At 38.2% G+C, this 26752-nt stretch overlaps 1 protein-coding gene across 3 annotated transcripts in view; it reads right to left on the bottom strand.

Annotated features, from left to right (window-relative positions):
• GRM5 (glutamate metabotropic receptor 5) overlaps positions 1-26752 on the bottom strand; it is a 231837-nt gene that overhangs the window by 13041 nt on the left and 192044 nt on the right. For all 3 annotated transcript variants that reach the window (XM_069030937.1, XM_069030949.1, XM_069030958.1), the window contains exons 5-7: positions 25279-25447; positions 21575-21701; positions 9945-10884 (exon numbers count right to left, since the gene is read on the bottom strand). In XM_069030937.1, the coding sequence (XP_068887038.1) occupies positions 9945-10884; positions 21575-21701; positions 25279-25447 (1236 nt within the window). The remainder of the gene's footprint in view (positions 1-9944; positions 10885-21574; positions 21702-25278; positions 25448-26752) is intronic.

The following is a 26752-nucleotide window of genomic DNA, read 5'->3' as shown; positions in this document are numbered from 1 at the left end:
AAGGGGAATATGGGAATCATCATCCTGAATAAGATCAGTAGTGATTCACTAAAATGCTGTAGAAATCAGCTTTTATGTGTGTGCAGGTGTAGATCCCTACCTTCTTATTATTAATTATTAATTATTAATTATCAATTATTTATTATTTATTATTTATTATTTATTATTTATTATTTATTATTTATTAATTATTATTTATTAATTTTGTTCCTGTGCTGACAAGAGTCTCTAGATATGGGCATTTTTAGAGTATGCCTTCACAGTAGATCCAGGTGCTGGTATCCTGATGGTCTTGACTTCATGTTAGGGTGAGACTGAGGTATGTTCATGGCCCCTCCTACCTCTGCTCTTTCTCAGTTTCCATGCAGAAGGTGTTGGATACCTTGATGAGCAGTGCATTTCATATGGCTGCACATCCCCTATCTGGAGGATGCTGGCAGGCCAGACCTAGAAGGTGTGCTATAGCCTACATTTGTGAATAGTTTGGTCAAAGATATTGTGAAATCCTTGAAAAATAATCTATGGATAAAATGTGGGTGGTAATGAGCAGGTTCTGTTAAAATGTCCACACTATACAGGGTGAAAGAATTTCCAAAAGGCAAGAGCTTGAAATAGCAAAAAATAGTTGTTTCAAACAATCTGTTCTCTGAAAAAAAAAAAAAAAAAGAGCAATTAGAAACTGGTTTTTACTCTTAGACATAAGGGGTTTTTGTTTCTCTTTTTTCAGAAAAAGGTTTAACTAAATGAAGATATCTCAGGGTATCTTTGGGTTTTTAAAATGCAAAGCAAAGGTCATTTGTTGTGTTGGAGACAGAGAGCTGTCATTAATCCCTATTTCAAATACAATCTCATACTGCCATGCAGAAGTGTTATTGAGCACCCAATGTGTGCTTGACACTTAACTTACATAGAAGTAGTATTTTTCACATGCAATGTTCCTTGGTCTTGATATTAAGAAATGATGAAGAACTTACATTTCATAGCAGCAGAGTTAAAGCCAGCCTTTAGATTAGGTAAGACATTATATGTTTAATGATCTCTGCATAAATGCTAAAGAATGAAATATGAACAATATTTAGTGATTTAGTGTTGCTACTGCAGGGGCTGCTTTGAAATACAAACATGCTGTGTTCTTGAAAATCGATTCTGTGAGATTGGTCATGCTATCTTGAAATTGCAGCATATTGCTCTGAGTATTTTGAAAAGGGTCTCTGTTTATTTTGTCAAATTTTCCCATTTATTTAATGGCTAAAATAAATTGCATATTATTAAGCATGCCACTTTTTTCATTTTTTAAAAAATGGACATATAAACATTATTTTCTTATTAACACAATTTCAGCAAGTAAAATTGCTTTAGAGCCAAACTTACAACTGATTTTTTTCAAGTGCAGCAAAATATTTTACTTTTTTTTAAAAGCTTATTCTAATTAAGCAATCATATTTAATTGCAGCTGCTGAATTAAAATGACATTTTTGATGGAATGATAAACAAAGCATTATACTGGCTCAACAGAAGATTAGACTGATAGCAAAATACTACCAGTCTGTTTATTTCCATTGTTCCAGAAAGGGTTTTTCCAAAATGCTGGACATACCATTGTATAGGATATTTCTACAGTAGGGTCTTACCTATATAAAGGTTCAATATATAATGCTATAGTCAAAACTACAGCAGATTAAAAGAGCCTTGTGTTTATATATTTTAACAGACATCTGCCTTAAATTTCAGTCACCGTCATGAAAAACTATCTGTCACCAAACACAGCTCTCAGCCAGATGAAATGCCAGCTCTTCCACCAGTCCACATCAACATTCAGGATACAAGTACAAATACCATTCATTGTAATTCATATAGGTGTTTCCACAGTGGCAGACTGGTTCGTGACTTGGTGGACCTTGGAAGGAGGGTGCATGTCCTAGTCTTCTGTTTATCAGATTAATTACAGTGCATCAAATTAATTACAATGCCAGTTCATATAAAAGTTTGCTCTAGAATGGAGCAGAATTTCCTTTGGTAGACAAACCTGGCAGACAGGACCTACATCGTGCATGCCAATGAACATGAGAACATCTGCATGGCTTCTCCGAGTGCTCTCCAGCATGTGTGATAAGGACAGTAGTGATATAGTATATGGTGGCATTTGTTTGTCATCAGAATTTTCGGATACAGGCTTGAAGATGAAAAACAATATGTGAAAGGGATAGACACTTCTATTAAAAGATAGAAATTCTTTCTTTCCCTAAATAAATATAGAATTGTTGCGTCCCATCTCCACTGTTTCTTCCTATTCTTTTTTGCAGTACACTAGCAAGACTGCATTTTGCAACCTAGAGCATATTTGGGTAACAGTAAGTAGGGAACTGTTCACAATGTCATTTAATATCCAGACTTCAGATATGATATTTGTTTCAAAATGATGGTAACAGTGTCTTAATAATATAAATAATGCCAAATATTAGTCTTGAAGACATGTGCTCAGTTAATGCAGCCAAAAAAATTATATCAATCAATCAATATTTTAATTAAATTTGAGGGGAAAATTCAAAACAACAACACTAGCACTGTACACAAAAACCATTGTAATAAGGTCATTTAAGAGTATAAACTCATTATACAGATGGAATGTTTTAGCAACAATTTATCAAAAGCTTTCAGTAATACCTTTCACTGAGTTTTATAAAATATTCTTCAGTCATTTCAAAGTATTTGAAGTTTAATTAATCACAGTATCAAACTTGTCCAAAATGACACCAAGACTAAATTATTTAGGGAAAAGTGAAGGACTCAAACTATTCAATAACCTCTCAATCTAAATTTTTGTAGCATATTAGATTAAAATAGCTCCAAATGATCCATTTGGGAACTGATTCATTAATAAATGCAGACTAATCCATCAAAAGGATAATGACTTTCTCTGAAGATCCAATTTTTTTTATCCTCCATGCATCAAAATTCAATTTTAGCAAGGCTATGAAGCAAACAAATAATATCTTGTATCAGTATGCCTACATTTTATTTTTTCAAATAAGAACAATACCCGTTGGGCCAAACCTTCACCTCATGTAAATTTTTATCTACTCTAATTACATGAAGTCATGTAAGAAGCTTACCCCTCACTTTTTTACCATCAACTCATTGCATCTAACTACTTTTGTGCAATTTGTAGTCAGTGGTCCCATTAAAGAGCATCTGGAGAAATTAACTTATTTTTTGGTACGCAAGGAGTTTTCAGTGACATCTTTTGCCCTACAGTAATATGTGGTCCTGCTTTGAGCAGCTTTTCCACTTTTCAGTTTCCACAAGGATTTATTGCATTGGGGTGGGCAATGGCTAAAAGCTGATCATTGTTACAGTTCAAAGATGGTGCCAGTCATTTCTAGAATGTAACTTCTTAAGCATTAGTTTTCCCAATTCACATTCTTTGATAATCTCCCAATTAATTCTCTGTACACACAAGAGCAGATTAGAAACACTAAAAATCACCTCTAAATTATTTCTTTATGCTATAAAATGATTCTGTTCAGGATTTCAAAAAATGTTCCCCACATCTTATTTTTTTTTCCCCACAGTGAAATAAAACTGGAATTGGCAAGATCTTTTTGTGTAAATATGTTATAACAGACTGATAGGGTATTGAGGGGTATAAGACAGGTGGGCTGAAACCTCTCCTCTGCCATTGACTGATACTAAAAATAATTTTACTTTTCACCAGGGTAGAAAATAACTATTTCTTTTTTTCCCAATCAGTGTTTGTTTTATACAAGACAGAATGGCTCCACCAGGTTCCAGTAGGAAAGCAAGCCATGCTGTCATATCTCCCGAGCTGCAGACATTGCTCCATATGAGAGCTTGTGCACCAGGCTTGAGCTCAGTATTGTGGGATTAAAACCTCTTCTATATTCAGCTTCATATTTTCCATGTTTAAATCAGTTCAACTACCTGCAGAAACTGCAGAACCAATGACTTTTATGAAATCTGTGACTGTTATTCTAGAGTTTAGGAAAGTTGTGTTTTGCCTTGTTTTGCCAGCCAATGGACCTGATGGAGGGTTAGTCTTAGTGTACTGTATGACCAATCAGATCACCAGGAGTAACTCAGCCCTTTGCTTATGAAAATTGTGAGTATGAACCTATAAGCCATGCTCTGGAAAATCTAGTAAGTAAAAAGCTTTTAAAAATTAGTTTGGAAGTGAGGTGTAGTGTTCTTTTATCATGGTTAAAAATGTGTCAGAGAATTTGTTCAAGCTGCATATAAATGAAGACAAAATTGGCACTTGCACTATAAAAATGTGTCCCAATAGAATATGCTGTGGCAGAAGCTCAGGATCAGTATCTTTCTCAATGGGTGTACACATGAGGAATGAGAAACAGCTTCAGCTTTCCACAAAAATCTCTCAGTTTTTCTTGAACTCCATCTTCTTTACAGGACTAGAAGCTCCATGTCAAGCAACAGACCTGTTTCATATTTCAGACAACTTCTCTTGCTGAGGCACAGGGAATTTGAATCTTTTCCATTTACATTTGAAACCCTCATGCTGATAATGCACACATATACTCTAAATTGATCACAGCTTGATGGCCATGACTTCAAATCTATCTGCTTATTCATGTATGTGGCTTTCAACCAGTGAAAATTTGATACCTGGCCAATGGGAATTGCATGAGTTGCATCTTGGGGACCTTGGCATGTAACCAAGACAGAAGTTTATTCTTGTGGGGATTCCCATTTGTCTGGAAACTCAGGGTCTTTCCAAGACTTTCTTAATAATGTAGGATAGCAGTAGTGAAACCTTGAAGAAGTTTCTCACATTTTCAATTCACTTGGTCTTCTTCAGTATTTTATATGGATTTCAATAATATTCAACATTAGAAGTACTGTTTTAAAATTTTCCTAAGGGAAAAAGAGAGGACTTTTGGAGAAAATTCAATTCAGACTTCTGAAAAAACTCACCCCAAGATTTTGGTGCCGAAATATGGTGCGCTGATGCATGATATAATGCTTAGACTGGAATATTTCTAAACCATGAATGGCAGATTCTAGGCTGATCCAAGCATATTTTCTTATTTTCTGGTCCAAAATAGCTTGTGTTTGAATTGTAACAAAACAGATATAGTAAATCATAAGAGGGAAAATAGAACAGATAAGGGAGAAAACCAGCTGTTCCTTGCAGAAACAGAGCATGCAGTGTGATGGTAGACACCTGTTTCCAAAATACTTCATTATGGCACAGTTTGGGACTGCTTTCTGTCTCATTATACACTAACTAGAGACACTGGTGGTCCAGGACTGAATCCAATTCAGTGGAAAAAATCTACCTTGCTTACCATGTTTCCCTCATAGGAGACATGGAATGGAAACTGCATGTGAGCCCAGACACCTGATGGCTTTTTCTGAGGTACCAGTGAATCACTTGAGAAGGAAACACCTGATGTGTGAGCATCTTTGTAAAGTTTAGTCAGATAAAACACAATGACTGTGATTTTTATAATAAAAATTTTGTGGTTCCCCTAAGGGTGTTTGGCTTGCTAGGACAAGGGATCCCCAGTCCTGGATGAAAGCTGTCAGTCCTATCACTTCTGCAAATGGCATTCAGAGCAATTCTCAGTTCTGTAATCATACAATGCAGAACAAACTTTTTAAGTGGACAAGACAATACATTAAAAAACAAGTGAGTAATACATTTAGTTCGACAGCCATATCTTATGTTTAAATACTTAGGAAATACTTCATCACACAGTATATCCAGGTAGAATAAAGTATCACTGCCACACCAAGTTATTAAGCTTTAGTCTCAAAAAGATTTGCGAGAGAAGTGTCTATGATAAGGTGCAGAAATTTATGTGTGTGTTTCTTCTGTTGTCTAGTATTGTGCTGTTCACAGCTGTATGGAGGAATTAGGCACAAAACACAAACATTCAGTGTATCTTGAATATACCTAACATTATCTGGCTTAGCTGGTGATTATTCTTTCCTTCTGAGTGATCATAGCTACCTGCCTGGTTTACAGATTGGAAGTGCTGCTCAATCTTCTGGCTTAGTTACTCATTAAGAAGATGATAGTCTGTCTTGTTTTGTTTCAGGAGGGTACTTTTGGCTTGTACTGGGCCTCTATCAGCTTCTCTCTTTTGAGAAAAATACTGGTAGGATTTTAAAGACTTAAATAGCATATATATATATGTGAAAGACAGTATTTAGGGCTATTTTTAATACTTTGCTGGTTGCTCAGAACAGTTTATTACTTGCTTAAAGGAAAGAAATCTTGCTTTTCTGCAAGTACTTGTGGGGAGATGAGTGTGTTTAAAGGGTCAGTTTTGTAAGCTTGGAAAGTGGAGTACGTATGGTTTGGCCCATTTAAAGACACCTTCCAGAAGACATAAACAACTACAGTGGTTAATTTTTTTGTGTGAAATCCAGGGCAACGATATTAGAAAGATATTAAGAGGAGCTTTTGAACATCTGTGCTATTCTCCAGGTCAGGGTAACATGACTGAGACATTTTGATGTGCAGTCCTGACTAGAAATATCATCATAGAAATATCATAATAGCAGCTCTTGTAGCAGGAATATACAGCCTTTCTCTTACATGGAATAGCGAGTTATTTGAGAATGAGGAGAGGATAAATAAGCCTTGTATTTTCGACCCCTGCAAAAAGGCTGCACAGCATATGTGATAATAATTCCTGGTACTTCAAGGTAAGATTTACTCAATATATATATGGCCTTCCTAGTCTCTGTGAAACTAACTGGTAAGATAACTGGAATCAGATGTTCCAGATGCCTCTCTACACCAATTATATGGCTTTGACTCCAGCTATGTGGTATTCTCCTTTGTGGAATCACTTCTGATAATGTCAGGTTTGTTAGCCCCGCTTTCAAATGAGGGCAGAATATCTTTTGGTGAGTACTGCTGAATCATGATAGTCTCCATGAAATGGTTTTAATTTCACTGGGTAGTGAGTAGTTTTACTCTCTCCTTCTACATATTTCAGTATGTGAAGATTCATTCCAACACATAACCACAGCTTTCCTGACTTTTCTTAATTGAAGAACACCCCATGCAAAAAGTCATTTAGGACTGTAACAGATGCACAGCTTTATTTGGGCAAAAGCAGTCTTGTTATCTGTCAATTTGCGGCTGATGTGAAAGCTCTGAGCGGCGCGTTGGCATTATCTGTTTGACAATGATTTGGTGCAATACTAAACTGTGCTATAAATTAGTGTCAAGAAGCAAAATGTTAATGATAGAGGCCCCTCTATGCACTGGTGACTTAAATAGCACACTTTAAAATTCAACAGTGACTCACTCTCTTTTAAACAAAACCCCTCTGAGCTATTTAAATAATGCCATGTAGTTCTAGTGCATATTTCCTTTGATTCTGAATACTTTGGTGTTTACTTGAATAACTATCCAAACAATCTTTTAAGCATTGTACTGAGTAATGCCTTGAAACCTATTGCTTTGTGTAACCAGATTTTTTCAAAGAAATGTTTGATTATAGAGTAAAATGATGGAACTCTTGTTTGCTCATTTTCTACACTAAATGGAACTGAAGCTGACAGTGTTTTTCTGTTCTTTCTCGGAGATTATACCAGACCTAGGTGAAGTCCTGAGCACTGTTTTAAATTTACTCATCACCTTTCAGGACTCTCTTTCATGTAATCAACATGGCATTGATTGGAGAGAATTTCCCAGGATCGATGGAATCATTTCGCTCTTGGATGCCTAGACCCTTCAGGCACACACTGACTGAGCGCTACTAAACTCAGTGGCACCATCACAGTTTAATCAGCTGAGGACTCACACATATTAGAAGGATCTTCCTTGTTACAGTTTTGTGCATTGATGAACCCAGCTGATAACATATAAGTTTTTACCCAAGTTTCAAAAGCAAAATTCTAGTTCCTCATATCCAGGCAAATATGTCAATGTATCAGCTTTCTGCTGCCATTTTCATTCCTACACACACATATTGGGCACTCTCAAAGCTCTTTTTGGATTGAAGTGATTCCCAAGACAGTACTATTGAAAAAGAAGTCTTTGTTGATGATCTGTTGTATTCTGCTAATATCTCCCTACTGCAGGTATTATCTACCCATTGAGGGATATAAAGAAATGAAAAGAGAGTCCTCAAAAAGAAGAAAATGCATCTTGTCATTTAGAATATTTAATAATGGGGTATGCTCCTTGCTTTTCAGAACAAAATAAAGATTTTAGAGTAATGTCTTTCCAAACCAGACCTGAACAGATGACAAAAAATTCCTTCCCAAGCCCAAGATCTTCCTGTCATCTATAACTTCATCTTGTTGAGCAAAAAAGTTGCAAGATGGCAAATGAGTTCTGCAGCAAAAATGAGGGAAATGAATAATAATCTCAAAGAAGAATGCCTTCTAGTGAAGACATATTTTGAAGAATGCCTCTTTTAACAGTCCCAAAAGTTGCTATAGGGCTTCTAATTCAAATACCTCAGGTCATTTATGCATAATGATAGAGGTTGCAGAAAAGGATATTTCAGGTAACCATCACTTAATCAGAAAAAGGATTTATCATTTTAAAATATCATTCTACTCTGCACCTGGAAAGAAACAGGAAAAGAAACCCCATAATTAACAGATCATAAGTATAAAATATCTTGTAATAGACTGGACATTTTTGTACCACTTCAAAGTCTCTAAAAGAGAATCATTAGTAATATTCTGACAGAAAAAAATAATCACTTTGGCATAACATATCCTTCAGGTATTACTAATAAAGTCCACCCTTGGGTCTAAATAGTGGTTCCCACAAAAATGGAAGTACAAATTGTTCTTGTACCATGCCAACTCCAGTTGTGAATGATGACATGTCTGGAAATATTCATAGTATCAATCCTAAAACCCATGTGTGTTTCAGTGAGGAGAACACTCTAGCTACTTGTCACTTCCAGACTTGACATACATAGCTGAGGAATGACAAAATTATTTCTTTGCAGTTTCATATTGACAGACTTTTTGTTTATGCCAGAAGTTAAATAACCTAAATTATCCTCATAGCACCCCTATCAAAAGTGAAAGGATCAAAGGATGAAAACAAACCACTGGACAAGGTGCACGCCTACATGTTCCGTCTATGAAGCAGGGCAGTGTTTCCACTCCAGAGCTCTCCTTTCTCTTTAGTGTTCACTTAAGGTAATTTTTATACACTGAACATACAAGTTGTCTTCATGATTGCTGAATTCAAATAAAGCCTTAGGAAGAAACAAAGAAATATTTTGTAAGGGAGTATCTGTTCAGTGGCAGGAAGGGTAGACAGAGAGGGGCCTGTGAACAGCTGAATTTGTTAGTTAGGAGGATGTGTACAGAAAAAGGTAAGGAAGAGATGATAGTTGACGACAAAGAAAGAAATTAGGAAGAGATAGTATAAGAAAGGAAAATCAAGGGAACAGGAGATAAAATGTGCAACAGAAGAGTCATATGGAACAAATCCTCAGATGCCTTAGAGTGGCTGCCCATGATGACTCTTGAGTTTAATGCTCATCCTCGATTACGGAGCTCTAACAGCAACCCTGTTGTCTTACTGCTGTCACTAGAGGTAAAATACAGACACTACGAAGTTCATTTAAGGGAAAGAGATTGTAAATGGGTCAATTCAGGACAAGGAAATGTCTTGTGTTTCTTGTTCTCTTGGGGTTTTTTCCTCCTGAGATCTTGTTTTTCTCCCTAGATTCACGTACAGTTGTCACAGCCAGTACTTCCAACTTTGTTCTGCCATTGCTTTGTCCCCTGTTTTTGCACAGTGTTTGGACTAAATCAAACCCAAAACTTGCAGATGTGGGACAGAGGACTCACTCCACTCCCGATGCAGAGGCAAAGGAAATTAGCACACTTCCCTTTGTCTTTCCACTATTAGTAACTCTCAGAAGGCCATGATCACCTCCCCACACTCCCACATTAGAAAACTTTACCTAAGCGTTTCACCAGATGATCCCCTTCTTTTCCACAGGTTCACCAGGCTGCTGGAGCGGCTCGCGGCTGAAGATGACTTTCCATCCCCTACGTGCATGCGGACTACAGTCGATGTGGTGAATGCACTGCGCACGTTTCTCTCTGGCTTAGCAAGGATGATGTAGACCTTGGGCACAAACATACAGCCAAGGGCCACCGTGGCACTAAGACTCACTGAGAAACACATGGTGATTATCTTGTAGTTGCTTCCAAAATATATTGGCACAAAAGCCAGCCAAATGATGCAGGTGGTATACATCGTGAAGGCAATATATTTTGCTTCGTTGAAATTAGCTGGGACATTTCTTGTCTTAAATGCATAAAAGGTGCAGCTCAAAATTAATAATCCATTATATCCAAGGGGAGTCACAACACCCAAGTTGGTGGTGTTACAAATCAGGTAGACCTCTCGGATGCTTGGGTAATCATGCATTATATCTGGTGGCTCCATTATAAAGAGGGCAACTATGATGCCTAATTGTATACATATCAAGATAAAAGCAATAACCAGCTGGGCACAGGCACTCATGAACCTAGGTTTCTTTGTACAAATTTTCTTCTTGCTTCCAGCCAGGATTCTTGCAATGCGGTTGGTTTTAGTTACTAGAGCAGAATAGCTCATAGCCGGCGAGAGGCCGATGCCAATTCGCTGAAGGTAACAGTAAATCTGTTGAGGTTTTGCAATCAGACAGAAAGTGCACAAGTAACCCAAGCAGATGCCGGCCAGAATGATGTAGCAAAGTTCTCGGCTGGATGATTTGACCACCGGAGTGTCACGGTACATTATGAATATGACTGTAACAAACAGCGTGGCCAACAGGCCCAGGCATGCAAAGACGACGGCTGCAATTGGTTCGGGATCTCCCCATCTGAGATACTGGACTGGGATGAGGTCACAACCTACAGAAAAAGAGAAAGTAAAAGGTAAACTGAAGTTTATAGATGTGAGATTCTATAATGATAGCTAGAGGTTTTCCTGGTATTCCTCTTCTTTTTGTCTTTCAGGAAGCTGCCATTGGAATGAGTGTAGGCTCAGGTTGTGTTAAAATAATGTCAATATAACGGCAAAATAAGTACATTTCAATGACAGCTTATTTCAGTAATATACTTTATCTGGAATAGAACATGATGGCCAAGCTGATTAGATAGGTCACGTCTCACAGTGGAATTTACTTTTTAAATTCTATGAAATATAGGAATTTATGAACAAATTTCCACAGCAAGTTGCATTACCTCAGTACAAAGTGCTTCAGAGTTCCCTGCATACTATTTACACTTAAAGGACTAGAGGTCAATCCTAGTAATTGTATTGTACATTATGAAGGATATTGGTCTTTGCTTAATGATTGTGGAGAGAAATCTTGTAGATTCTAACTGTCAAAAAAAGAGATATCTTTCTCAGATATGCTACCTTTTTTCTAACAAAAAATTTCTAGACTTGGACTTGCAAGTAATAGGTAATTTGGAATGGCACACCCTGCTCACTTATCAGTCATTCATCCTTTTGAAAGTTCTGAAAAATTAAAACCTAATCTAACTTGTGAAATCAAACTGAAGTTAACAAATTAGCAGTGCGACCCACCTACAGACACTTGCTTTTCAGTTTTGTATAGGTTTTAGTAAGTCATTCTATTCACCTGGGTCATAAGAAGTCAAAAAAGCTTTTAATTCTACAGTGTACAGATCAGCAGACAGGAGTAAAAGCTGTCAGAAAACTTGTTGCTTGCATCCCTTCTCCTTCCCTCCTCTCTTTTTGCACTGTAGAGTCTGGATAGGTATTTCTGCTTTCTGGCCAGCCTATGATATCTTCCAGGATTTCTAGGCAGACATAGCTGCTGTCTTGCTGGCTACAACCATTGGCACATGACGGCTTCCATCCTTACATTTTGTTCCCAAGAACTGAAACTCCTGTTCAGGTCCTTTGACCTCGCTTCTTTTCATGACTTTGAGTCAAGATCCAGATGGGTTCTGTGCCCTGTGGCACCAGAGTATACTATACCAATGCCTACCAAAAAAATATTTGTTCTCTACTTCCCATCAGCAGGTGATGTCCAGACACTTCCTGGGAAGCAGGGCTTCAGTAAATGTAGCAGTTTCTCCAGAACAAAAATGTCATAACAAAAAAATGCACACACCAACACCTTTCTCTTAGGTTTTATTGCTGAGCACACATCATATGGTATGGCACATCCCTTTGGTCATTTTAGGTCAGCTGTCCTGGCTGTATCCCCTCACAAGATCTTGCTCATACCCAGCATGAGGAGGGAGGAATGTTGGAGAGACAGCCTTGGTAAATGCTGTGTTATCAATATGTCTCTAGCTATCAATGCAAAGCACAGCACTGTGAGGGCTGCTGTGGGGAAAACGAACTCCATCTCAGCTGAACCCAATATAGTAATAAAAAAGGGGAGGACCTTGTTGTTCTGAAAACAGTGGGCATGCTGGCATTGCCAGCCAGGCAGGACAGCAGGGAGTGGATGGTGGAAAGGAGAAAATGCAACTAAAATCTTTTATTTCCCCTATACTTGCACTGAGTTGACTAGACTTGATTACAAAATCTAAATTACTTCAAAATTTTGTATTTTTGTAATCCTGTTGCTGACTTCTGGTGAGGTCACACAGGAGAGTGTCATCCTGACTTGGAGTGGCTCGTGACAAGGCACTTCATCCTGTGAAGGTGGAGTGCCAGGTGCTCACATCTGTATTTTCAGCAGTGAGGGTAATTAGGACTGTCTGGTGGGTATTTGTATGCCAAGAAATTGCAATTAATTAGGCAACCTGGGATCTCAGTGATGAACAGGAATAAATGTAGATATCAGAACTATAATTTGGCAATTTTTACATGCAAGGTCTATTGTTTGCCTTTTCCTGTATTTTAAGTGGATCTTAGAGTTTTCCAAATCTGCCACTGAAATTCTTAGTAGTAAAAACCATTTCATGAAACAGTATGGGTAGATATTAGCCTTAACTCCTTTCTTCTCCAAGTATTTCTTCATTCTGTATCCCTACAGAAATAATATAATTGAAGATATAATACTTTCAATAAGGTGGCAATAGTACAAGGCAGATAGTGTTCTTGAAGAGAGCAGAAAAATCAGAGGAATGGGGTCAATGAGTCTTTGAACTTTAGTGCAATTAAAGGATACAAATTTGCAGTCACTTTAGTATAAGAGAATTGGGCTCCTTACTGAATACAGATTAATTTGCCATCCATATTTGACTGCTTTGATGTGAAAAGCTTTCTCTTGCATTGATAAAATTATTATCACACCTAAATGTAAGAAAGGCGTTAGATGATGAAACATTCTCATTGCATTAGTTGATGATAACTATTTAACTCTTGCTGTTTTTATGGGTTTACTTATTCAATATTAAGTGTGGGCGTGATACGGTATTTCTTTCCGGCTTTTTCAAGCTTACAGTAGCACAGTAATCACATTATTAAAATCAACATTTTACACAAGTGAGAGTAGTGAAAAAGGGTGAAAACAAGAAGGCATTCTCTGTTGTGTGCAGATATCCCATTGGGGGCTCTTCCCCAGGAAGTTTTATAAGTAAATGACCTCTAAATCTATTTCTGATTTTAGCAAGACTTAATTAATATTTTGTCGAAACAAATAGTTTCCAGCTTCTAACACTGCTATGTATTCTTGACAGGAAATTTGAAGAGAAAAGGTCTTTATCTGGTAGCTGGCCTTTGCACGCAGACAGTGATATAGGGGCTACATTTTGCCTCATTTCTAACGTTGTAGCAGAGGTGAATCATAACCAAGTGTTCCTCATTAGTTTCAGGCTATTTCATGCCTTCCTTGCTTTATTACTCTTTTTACATTCTCTTGATGAAATACCTAAGAAAAAAGTTGAAAACTTGTCCCATTTTTCCCATCACTGAGTATACTTTACAAGGAGATTGCTAAACTTTGCGATGATTTATTCCTCAATTAAGATTTAAAGACTGGATAATCTTCATGAAACAATGATTGGTGAAGTTTTCACATAATAGTTTTGCAGGTAATGGTTTCTGCCAACGGCACTTTGCAGAAAAGGACAACTAGATCAAGTAAAAGAAAGATGGGAAAACAGAACTGTGCGTGTTCACGTTGGGTTGATGGCCAGGACTATACCAAGACAAAAGCTGAAAAATGGCACCACAAAAAGAACTCATTCCTGTCAATGTCCATGATAATGCCCCACAGCTTACTTCTTACACTTTTTCAACATCTCCAAGCACCTGGAAAGTTTTCTCTCCTAGCTGGCTCGGAAACAGGTGGAAAAAAGCCTGCAGTCTTGTCCTGTGGTGCCCACAGTGTGCTGAGGCACTAAGGTGATCTTTGGCTTGTGGAAAGGCTGTTTGGACCCAGTCCAATTTGGAGCAGGTGTCGAGTAGTTCTGTGCTCAAGGGTGCCTGGAGCCCCAGTAAAATTGATATAAAACTACCCTTATGCTCTTCTGGCCAGAAAGATAGTCAGTGCAGAGCTAAACACCAGATACACATGTGAATAGCAAGATGAGCAGATATAAAAAATCAGAGTTCCATTTAACACACTAGGGAAAGGTTTTCTCAATGGACCACCAAAAATCACCAAGAAAATATAGATAAGGTTGTCTAAGGATCTTCTGAGAAAAAAATAAATCTTCTGATATTTTGGAAAAGCATCCAGCTACTTCATGGATGGAGTAAATTTTGCCATAAACAAGGACAGGAAATGCTCTTGAAGGCCTGACCACTGCCATAGGTCTGTTAGTACACTGTCCTCTTTCTGCAGAGGCAAATTTGTCCCTTATTTCTGATCTTTCATACTGCATTAAAATTAGTTCATCTGGGAGAAGAGTTTACAGATATAGAGCACTGTATTATAGACCATATTTTCTGTGGATTTGATCTTAGCACTATTTTAATCTGTTATTATAGCCCTGACACCTACAAGACTTTACCATGCCTTCAGCATCCATAAAAATGTATTAGCTTAGCATTGAGAAATCCCTTCCATGGCAGGCAATATAAAATACATAACTAAACTATCTTCAAATGTAAACTTGACAGAATAGGAATTGTGAATAGGGCTCACTCTGAAAAGTGAAGGTAATTCAATAAATTCTCTTAAGTAAACATCATGAGCTAAAGCTCACTGAATCTGCACATGGAGAGTAAAACTGGCAGAAAATTGGTGCTCGTTTAGTAAGTTCTAAATATTTTTCAGTGGGATTTGGCATCGTGGCCAGCAAGTTTGACCTGTCAGCAAAAGATTTTTTTTCTTGGTAATTTTTCAGACATCCTTCCAAGCTTATCAGAAGTCTGAACACCAAGGTTGAAACTCAAACAACAACCTAGCTACATTTTAGTAATGAATGGGTCTTCATATGGCATTTAGCACTCATTATTCAAAGTGTATTCATGTTATGAAATTAAATATTTTATATTAATGCTTCTGAATTTTTCTCTCTTTATAATCCCAAAAGATGGGAGAGGGTTATCTTGATTAGTTATTTAGGTTTCCACATATATGGAAAGCTGAGAATCAAAAACGTCAGCATCAGAACAAAATCCTGCATAAAGCTGATGGGGTAGCTTTTATAATTTGTTTATTTTTTTCAACCCCAACATTATCCAGAGGCTTACACTCTCCAAAGTCCTGAGGGACATATCAGGCCCCTGACCTTCACATGGAATCTGGACCACCTGAAGGGAGAGAGGACTTTAGCATGTCAGATCTTTGTTCTGGTGCTATGGTAAATTACTGTAGTTGCCAGTCCTTTGCCTTGCTCTGGTGGGACCTTTTGAACTTGCTGCAATAGCAGGGCACGTAGAGGTGTCTTCTTACCTGCTGCAGCTCCCAGACTGGCACATTTATTGAAACTATCAGCAAAGGTGGCTTTGCACAGGCAATGGATGCAGCAGATGACTGTGCATATGTGTATTTTTCCACCTCTGCAGGGCAGGATTTGGGATCGGTCACATCTTAAACCATGAAAGCTGGAACATCTGTAGCTCAGGGGCTTGAGTCCCAAGTAATTGTAATATGTGGAATCTGTGCGTTGCAGTAAGAGGCAAGGCCATGAATCTTAGAATAGTACATTAAAGTTACTTTGTGACCATATGGGAAATTATTCCTTAATTACACAAGTGTGAAGAATGACGGGAACAACTGATGAATTACAACAATCAGGTCTCTCCTTATGCCAGCTCTACTGTTTTAAGTTTCACTGAAAAGTGCTGGCTCTGTGTGTTGTAAATGTTTTGTTCCGAAAGCAAACTTTCCATAACATAAGGCACAATTGCAAGTGGATCCTTCTGGCTTTGTTGGCGAGTTCCTCTTCATCCAGTCCAGGAGCCTCCAAGAGCTGTTTGTTGAGCTCAGCAATATTGAACGAGCTCACTTGAGCCTGAAGTGCTGTGTGGCTCATGCTGGACTGGAAGCTGAAGTTCACACCTTACCTGGAACAAGCAATCGAGGGAAGAAAAGTCTGCAAACCCAGCAACAAGGGAGCAGAAAGTGACAGAGATTCTGGTCATAATATTGCCACCTGAACCCTTGACTCATCCACATATACCTTTTCCAAAAGGAGGAGAGTGAGAGTGACTGAGGGCAATGGTTACATATCGTTTGGAATAAGAAATAAAATGGAAAGAGAAATAAAGGGCGCAGAAAACAGGGTGAAAACTGGACGTTATGTCTACTGATGTGCATTTAAAACACTAAAAAAACCAGATAAAAATTGCATTCTCCTACCCTCAGTCTGAATTACAGCCTTAACAATTATGATCAAAAGCAAGATCCTAATAATGTTTCAGCAGCAAAATCAATGTCAACACAGGCTAAATTGTGTTCTCTCCTGCATCAGACAGCTGCTGAGATCACCCATGGCTGCAACATTATTGCAAGAGGGAATACAAGAATGCAGCCTGATGGCAACAAGCAGTTCTTTGAAAATATTTTGGGCAAGACATGAGCTACCTTTTGCTTGGGTGAGGGGCAGATTCCAGTCTTATGAGACAACTGAGGCTCAGACCCCCCACAGCTTCTGCCACAGCCAGAATTGCCATACTGCAGGAGGAGCTGACCAAGTCCTTGTGGGGATCCACTGAGTTCCACTGTTGAGCATCACCCCTGTCCTTGGCCCCACGGATTTGAGCTGTCCCATGCAGTGCCAGGAGCCAAGACAGCAGCAGCCCCCAGCACCCTCTGTTCTTTGTGGCTCTTGCTGACTGTACAAGCAATGCCCTCAGGGTGAGGGAGGCAGTGGTCCTCACTCCTCAGTGAGGAATCCAGACCAGTACAGGCCAAATGGGATACAGCAAAGTGCTGTCAGAGCTCTGTGAAATGGTTGTTGTGTCAATTAGAGCTGGGATGCACATTTTTCAGTCCTTCATATCCAAGGGTGTTTTGGATAATCCAGCTCTTATCTGTCACTTCCAGATGGGCAGCAAAAGCATGACAGTGCTATTCTGGCTTTACTGTACTTTATTTCGTGAAAGAATTTTTGTAGCTATAGTAAAAATAAATATTTCTGATATATATTCTCACCCTTGACTGGAAAAGAGAACTCTTCAAGAGGTGTAAAATAGTTAAACTCCTATTCTCATGGGAATCAAATTAAGAAAATCAAATAGTCGGCATATTTGGAATACACAGAGACTAAGAAAAATATCAATACAACCTGAAAATAATCCAATTGTCACTGAAATTAATATAATCTAATTTAATCTAATCTAATTAATATAATCTAATATAATCTAATTTTCTTGCCATTCCTGAGGTCACTGGACAAAACTTTGGTTTTGGTATTGTTGTATGCTGTCCCTGAATGTCAGAAAGAGAGAATAGTTGCTTCTCTCTTGCTTCAATAATGTCCTTAAATGATAGTGGTGACTGAACCAAGTGTTCCTACATACACTGGAAAAGCTCTGAGGCATTGAACAAAATTTATTTGGTCTTTCTAGAGCACCATTTTTGAATGCAGAAGGTCACAGCCTCAGATTCTCCTCAAGATAGAGAAAAATTAGCATCAGCATTTGTCCTTAGCATCAAGAAAATCCCTCCATTTGTATCTAAACTTGCATGGCACCTGTTTCTCTTCCTCCTGCTGTGAATATAGTGCAAAGAAGGGCTTTGAGGAAGAGTGGAGTGGCTGGCATATACTTCTGGACTTAAACCACTGAGTTCCTCCTGCTGTAACTGAGTCCGTGTCTCAGCCATGCTGGCCATGCTAATGTGGAAATTGGTGCTGCATTGTGTGGATGTTGCCAACACAACACGTGGGGGCATAGGGGAGCTACAGTAGATTGGGAAGCATAACTTGATACTAAACCAGGAGGAGGAAAATTACTTGTGGTACACGTTGGGATAGCACATATAAATCTGAAGAAAAGGAAGAGACTTGCTAGGTTTTTGTCCAAGGAGGAGCCTGATCCCTGGGGAATATTGCATGCAAAAGCAGTCTGAAACTTGTGACGAAATAAAATACGGACAGTTAATATTCCCTTTCTTGCCTCAGCTTCGCTTCTAGATGGAGACATTTTCCAGTAACTGATTTAATCAAGAGAAACTCTTGTTCCCTCTTGCCTTTTCCACTACTTTTGGACACCCTCTGCCTTTCTGTACTTCAGAACTTCAGTATCTTTTTCTGTTCTGAGAATAACTTTGTTTTCCTACACATATTACATCCCTTCTGTCTTCTCCCCTGCTGCATCTGAATTCTGATATTCCATAGGTGGCTTAAAAAATGCATTAATCTCTCTTCCTTTCTGTCAGTAACATCCCTGCCATTACATATTTTATTTAGTGATGCTTGTGACACAAAACTGATGATGATCACTGAACATAAGAAAGATGGAGCAATGTTTTGTTATGTGAGCCAAGAAAGGGTTCCAAATAAGTTTTTTATCCAAGATCAGATCTCTGGCAAACAGTGAGGTGCAGCTCTGTGTTGAAAGCCATTTCAGGTGTGTGGCTGATAAATTTACAGGACTCTCATCTGAAGGTGATCATGCAGGGAAGATGTATTCTAATGAGTTTTTTATATGTGTAGCCTTGTGGAGCTGACATTACCTAGGAAATGGCTTTATCAAGCAGCAAAGAGACTTAGCATACTGCAGTATCAGATGTAGGGACATTTCAAGGAGATTGCTGTATACTTTAATAAACTGAAAGGAAATTTCCTTGCCAGAATACAAAATAAATCAATCTCTCCTCACTTTTAATGCACATTTATTACTATATCCTATGTTGTAAACAAGATTGAGGGGCAGTTTTTCTATAAGCTGCAAAAGTTGGCACTAGAAATATGATCATTAAAAATACAGCTCACCATTTTGTGTGGATAAGCTGGGAATAGATTTTTTAAAAATATCTTTGTGATACAAATTAAATAAGACAAGATCCAACCATCATGCCAATATTAAGTCAGGTGGGGACTAGGCAGCTCTGAAGCTGTGAGATGGGTGTCCTGTTACTAGGAGGGCGCATTCTATCAGCTGTGCTCATGGAGGCCAAAGAGGGGGGGCTCAGTTTCCAAATAGTGCCCACCAAATTCGTGCCTGGCTGAGGAGCAAGTGCTAGATCTCCTGAGGAACATTGCTTGGCACTGATGTCAAGGGTTCCTTTGTGTACAGATTGATTTGGTCCCTAAAAAGGCATAACTGTAGCCAGACGAATGGTTTGCAAAATGTGATTTTGCAAACAAACACAAAATGTTTGCTCGTGTAATGCACAAATCAGTTGGCTTGAGTAAAAATACAACTGATTTCCTTAAAAACATTCACTGATAGGTGGAAAACCATTAATTCAACCTATAAAAGATTTTGATGGGCCAACCCATCCCACTCTGCCATTCTGAGGGCAAAGTGAGACTTTCAGAAGATGAATCTTCCCACAAGACCATGTCATGCTTGAACCATGGAAATTCGTATGTCCTGGGGAGCCAGCTCAAAGCACACAGCCTGAGGGCCACTTTGCCTTACCTATGGTGCTTAGGGTCTAATTACTCAAACTTCCCCAGGTCGGTGGGCAGTTCCCACCACTGGTTCTCTGGCTTCTCTGATGGTACTTGGAACAAATGCCCTCCTAACTGACTTGCAGCAGTTCCTTTTTTTTAGCTGATCTATGCTGGGTAAAACCTCGGGCGCTCACCTAAACAAGGGCATGAGCTGGGATCTATAACATCTCAGACAAGACCCCTGGAGGCTGAAAAGCTGACCAGTTGTGAACTGGTGCAGTAACCTGGTCCCTGCAATGTGAGTTTGGAACCTTCTGAGAAGTGTACCTGACATTGTACTCCACCACCAATACTCTGCATTGGGGACCCATGCAGCCTGTTCTCTTTTTCTCCCCTTCTCCAGTCTCCTGGCACAAGAAAGCTTTCCCTGAGACAAGAAGGCTTTTCTGGCTGATTGCTGGTGTCCTGGGGAGGCAGAACTGGGGGAGCAGGGCTATGGGAGCATAGATGCAGCAGAACTTGAAAATCCATTTTACTGCTTTTTCAGTTTTCTCAGTTGAAAAGTTTTTTTTCTCAGGGAAGTGTCATGTTTGACATTTTCTGAAAAATACCCCATCATTTTCATGGTTAAATGATATTCTTGCAATAATTTGGTAGCCTAGATCATTTACCATAGGAAAGCAACAGTCCTTAAGCAGGAAAGGATTAACTTTATAAATAAAAATCTGTCTATAGGCCAACCCTTACCTTACACTCTCCCACTTACATAAATTCATGCAGCAAACTGTGTTTTCCTTTGTCTTCCCTCACACCTCAAAGATTTTCCCCTCATCCATAGAAACTATATGCAAATCAGGTCTATGACCTCTTCTGGAAAAAACCCTCTCTTTTCTCTCCTTGTCCATACAAAGCCTGGCACAGCAAGAACAAGGTCCCTGAACAGTGCTTTGAAGTGGTTTGTGCTCTGAAAGTTTGAATACTTTAATTCTGTTTATTACTCATAAAGAAGAGATGCTGTGGGAGTGTTGGAGTAATTTACCTCCAAAGAAGCCTAACTGGTATTCTGCAAGAGCAGAGGTCTATGCCATGGCAAGGTTGAGCACTCTGTTCCAGCAGACTCTAATGAACAAAGGACTAACGCAAACGAAAGTCTGTTTGGAGCACTCGAGCTTTTAGCAGCAGTAACTACAGCACCTAGTTCAGAACCTTTTCAGATTAAAAAAGAAGGTAGTACACAATTCTTCTGTATCTGCTTGGGAAGATAATAACACTCTTAAATGCAATCTTCCTTAATAATTTCTCTGACAAGCACTTAGTTTCTGTATCTATTTGGGGCAGGGTAAGATCTGTATTACCAGAGTTTAGGACACGGCTGAATACAAAACTGTGGCCTTTTTTTTTATTATTTATTTTTGGTTTTTTTAAAATTTCAAGATCTAGTAATTCAGGTCTTTAGAAAGGAGTTGACCTATGCGAACAATTCCTGGATCAGGCTGAGGAGATAAATATCAGCTTCAGTTAAAATTTTAGCTTTGTCCCTGTGTTCCCTCTGACCAAAACCATCCTCATACTCACCCCTATGTGCCATTTGCTTCTTCAGCTCATTAGATGAGCACTTTCACTGACAACACAAGCACAATCTCATCTCATTTACCTGTGAGGTCCTCATTGGGCCAGGAGCCGAGCTGGCAGGCTTTGCATGTGTATTCATCAGAGACATATTCGTTCTCTTTACAAGGAGTGCAGGTCCAACAGCAACTCACTTCTCCTTTTCGGATCACCTGAGACAAAAATTGACATTTGTTTTAGTAGCATAAACACACATTCATGCTGCCCCAGCTGCTAATTTAATTTTTTAATATCTTTTTTTTTTTTAATAGAAGGGTTTTAAAAATTTTATTGTTCCTTTTCATGTTATGTTTTCATAGATAAAATTTGACAAAAGTTCTCAGTTCTCCCATCATGTGTGTACCAGAAGAAAGAATCCACCAATCCCAGAGAAGTATAAGTGGAGGTACAGAATGACAAAAAAGATGTTTTTTGCCCTCTTAGAATTTGCAAAGCTCCATAGGTGTCAATGTGCCTACAAAACCCAGTGCATGATATTGAAGACACGTAATTCACTCTAATGTGGTCCATACAGAGAATCATGTCAACAGCATTATATCCCTAAGGGCTCTTTACCCAAAGACTTTTGGGTGCTTATTTGTCATCCAATAGTGAGTGATTTATTAAAACTGATTTTTCCAGACATCAAACCGAACTTTCCTTTTCCAGAATTATTTCACTACTGCATTGCTAATTACCATTTAAGGATGAGAATCTTATCTGTCTCCATTCTAACATCTGACCCGATTTCTCATTTCATAATTTACTATCAAACATTATTGCATGCTTAGGATTGAATTGCAGATTTTTCAAGATCCTTATTTATCATCTCTGGGAACATCTGTGCTTCTTGTCAATATGTCTTTCTTTTGAAACAAAGTATTCCCAGTTTCTCTGCTCTTCTCAAACAGTTTATAAACAAATATTCCCAATTATAGCATAAGAAGTAGGTTGACTTTTTTATCTTTTGCAATGATGAATTTAGAAAGTGTATTCAAAGCCAAATGCCTTTATTGCAATTTTAATTAAAGAAACCCCCCAAAAAACATGTAAAGGAGCATAATCAAAAAGAATGGGATTGCTCTTTGCAATACTGCAGTGAAAAAAAGTATATTATGTAATTTTTATCAGCGATATGGGGACTTCAAAAACTTAAAATTTTGTGGTCTGGTTTTTATTTTTTCTTAAATTGTAGAATGTGAAATGGAAAACAGCAACACCAAAACAGCTAAGCTGATGGAAAGGCTAGAAAAGCATAAGTGATTTATTCTGCAAGAGTTGGGACTAGAGCTACTTGCAAACTAGAAAATCTGTCCTTCAGAATAAATAATATCTTGGGATTTCTTTCATTCTGAAATAGAATGAAAAGTTGAAGAAATGACAAAATCTCTTGTATTTGGGAAAATAAATTTTTAGAAAGCTTGTACTGATTTCTAGACATATTTTGATAATCTTGACACATTATAAAAATCCATAATTTTATTTGCATAAAATAGTCAAGAAAATTAAATGGCAAAATAGAAACTCTCTGTTATTATCACAATACCTAAAATTTTTTATGAACAATTAATTTACACTTTTCCGTGTAACTTTTGAGCAAATGAAGATCTTCTGTAAAATACTTGGAATTTGACAAATCAGTCAGGACACTGGTACACTGATAATTTCTCACCCAGCACTACCAGAGAAGGATTATGTATCCTTCTCTAGAAATCAAGATAATTGTTCTTCAAGACACAAAGTCACTCTTTTTGTGTTAAATTGCTTAGCCAGCAGTTTATTTATCCTTTTATTTTTAATTTCCTCAATAATTTTTTGTTGTATCACTTAACTGTAAACAAATATTTTCTATCCCTTTTAACACAAATGATTCTCTTTAAAAAAAAAAAATTTTCCTTTCCCATTGTCACCTGGGCAATTCTTTGAACCTTTGAACCTATTTATTTGAATAATCATATATCCACACAATTTCAAAAGTATAGAGTTGGGTTGTATTTGGATTTCATCAAATCCTGTGAATGGATTCACCAACTGTTGCTGAATGTTGGATAGCATTACATTCAATGTTTCAAAATCCCCCATAATAAGTCAGTCACACAGATGTTTGCAGGAAAACCAGCACAGAGCTTGGTAGGGTCAAACTGGCATCATCATCTGTGAAGACCACAAAGATAAAGACTGTGAGGTAAACTTTGAGATTTATAATCAATAACCTAATGAAGAGCAAACAGAATATTTCAGACACAGGACTTCAAGTGTCAAGTATTTAAGTGTGTGATGACTTGGCTTCACAGTGAAGAATCCTCTTGAGAGAATCCTTGGGAGCATGGGCAGAAGGTGCAAGGAGACTGTGTTAATGACGATCACAAGATACTTCCCTTCACCTGTGGTGTGACAACAGATCATAGAGGAGCTCAGAGCCATGCAGTTCTAAAGATGTTAGCTGTTTGTCCACCTCTGTCCTCACCACATATGACTTCATGCTGGGAGCAGGCAAACCGCAGGCCCGTATTTAGTGACTGTGGGAGTAACGCATCCCACCTGCCTTTATGTGTCTGCAGGTGTGTTCTCATCAGAACCAACTGTCCTATCTGGGTGTCTTCTACTGTCAATGAAGAGAAAGAAGTCGTTCTGCACCAAGCTTGATCTTAACTGTTTTGAAAACCTACACGAGGATGAGATGATTCCTCATCTGGAGTAGCATGTTATTCATAAATCTGACATAATTCCTTATGCTTACACGGGAGACAAATACAATTAGTCTGATGAAACTCACCTAAATGACCCTGCCAAAGACTAATTAGTGAATTAAACATGGTGACTGTGTCCTAAAATTCTATAAAACTCAGACTAAAGAGATTCAGTTTGTGTTGCAGAGATTGGTCATGCTCCCATCAGCTCCTCTCTGCAGCTGCTTCCCAATTTTCAGTCATGCTCTTCTAACACATGAGGAAAGTGAGCTTCCAGAGAGACTTGTTAGAAATTACACCTGATATTTTAGGATTGAACATACCCATCTCCTCATTCCACTGGTTTTTATATAAATGACTGCAAGGTAAACTAAGGACTTGCGGTATTTTAACTGTTCTTCAGGAAGTGTCATGGGATGCTGAAGGAAAATAGTGTATAATTAATATATTGACTCATCTATGCTCCCTACTTACTGTAGCATGGAAAGGGAGGAAGGAAAAATCAGAAATCTGGGGAACAAAGAAGCAGTAAAACAGGTATGATTAAAAAATATGTTACCTATAGTTCCTGAAGTTTGAAGTAGTGGTAGTAGTTGATGTTCTCTGATGATACCACAGACTTAAGGTCTGATTAATAATGTTCCAGTCTGGGTGAGTATGTCTAGCACTGAAATAGTAGCAATTATTTTTTATAATTTACCTGCAATTGAACTGACAAGTCCCAGTCAGGGATTTGCACTCCACTGAATCAGATGCTGTAAAAACACGTAGCAAAAAGCCTCCAAACAATACCTGTTTGAAAGCATTTACAATATAAGTAAAAAAAAAAAAAAAAAATCAGCAGTCCACAGATATAGGAGTCAAGAAAATGGCAGCTTATGAAAATAGTGAGATGATTATAATAAGAGTAATAATAAGAGAATAATAAGAGTAAGAAGAGTCTGTACATTTTAATTAAGGTGTGGGATACTGTCTCCATGTAGAGGTCAAGAAAAAACTTGCTTTTAAATTTTGAGGCTGTGCATGCTGCAAGACTGAGGCAAATGAAGAAAATATTTACCTTTATTTGGCCTTTTTCACAGGGCTCACTGCACACAGATCTGATGATATTACTTTTCTCTGACCATATTTCATCATCGTCCATTTTCAGCTCACCATTGTCCCAGCTGCCAACATTGATATAATCAAAGTAGTCCTTCCCCATTTGTTTAAAATTCATGATTTCATATCTTTGGAAACAGAAAGGAAATACATAGCTGAGTTGAGGAGAACATCATGAAATATTTCAAATTAAAGGAATACCATAGAGTCAAAAAGCAAGCATGTTGAAATAAAGAAGAAACAATTTAAAAAATTATGCTTGTCCTTGAGTATCTCACAATAATTTTTGTGATAGCATAACTTTGCTTTTCCTTCGTATGTTAATCTGGGGTGTTTTCTTTGTTTGCTTTTTATTCAGTTTTTTTTTTCTTTCTCCTTTCTCTTCTCCAACATTGTAGCAGCAAATGCTGGTCCTTCCCATCCATACAACCATTTTTTATGTAATTCCTTGGTGATCAAAACACATTTAATTCCTTGTACAGTATGGTGGGGAAGAGAGAAAGTACTCATGACTAAGTCCTAGGCTGCTTTTGGGTCAAAGATAGAGCTGATCAGAGTTTTCCGTTTTATGTTCCTCTTCCTCCTACTTTCTCTTCAGCTCCCACAGAGTCTTGCAGGAAGTCTCTGGAGCCACGTAGGACTCACTTCATCCTGCTTCTGAACACCAGCCCACCTTTCTGCCTTACAGGCCTGTTCTTTTAGCACTTTTTTGTAAGGCATGTTTGAAAAGTTGGGCAGCTCCTGAGAAAAAAGATGTCATGCTTTTCTTTATCTCCTCTTTAGTGGATTTGGTATTAATCTGTCTAAGCCATGTGAAATTCACTGATGTAAAACAAGAAAACAATGTAGACTAAGAAGGTTAAGACAAAGCTTTAGAAAAACTGCCTTGTTCATAAATAAGGAGACGTCTTTTTCTTGTCAGTAGGCACCAAATTAGTCCCGAAGGCAAAGCATATAGACAGGGTTGCATTGAGTGGTATTGTAAGAGTGTAACTTATGAAGTTCAATCTACAGATGAGGAAAATAATGCTCATTAAATCAAACAATCTCTTAAGTAAGACACTGTGCTGGGTTTGGTTGGAGTAGAGTTAATTTTCTTCACAGTGGCTGGTATGGGGTTGTGTTTTGGATTTGTGCTGAAAACAGTTTATAATAGAGAGATGTTTTTGTTATTGCTGAGCAGAATTTAAACAGGGCCAAGGCCTTTTTGCACTGTCACGTTGGCAAGGAGGTTGGGAATGAATGGGAAGTTGAGAGGAGACTCAGCTGACCCCAAGTGACCCAAGGAGTATTCCAGACCATATGACATCATACTCAGTATATGAAGTAGGGGGAAGACAGAGGAAGAAGGGGATGTTTGGAGTTGTGGCATTTGCCACCCCAGGTCACCATTATGCGTGATGGGGCCCTGTTCTCTTGGAGATGGCTGAACA

Source organism: Aphelocoma coerulescens, chromosome 1 (genome assembly GCF_041296385.1).
Source record: "Aphelocoma coerulescens isolate FSJ_1873_10779 chromosome 1, UR_Acoe_1.0, whole genome shotgun sequence".
NCBI lineage: Eukaryota > Metazoa > Chordata > Aves > Passeriformes > Corvidae > Aphelocoma > Aphelocoma coerulescens.
The sequence above is the reverse complement of the archived record's forward strand: the minus strand, read 5'-3'. Positions and strand labels throughout refer to the sequence as shown.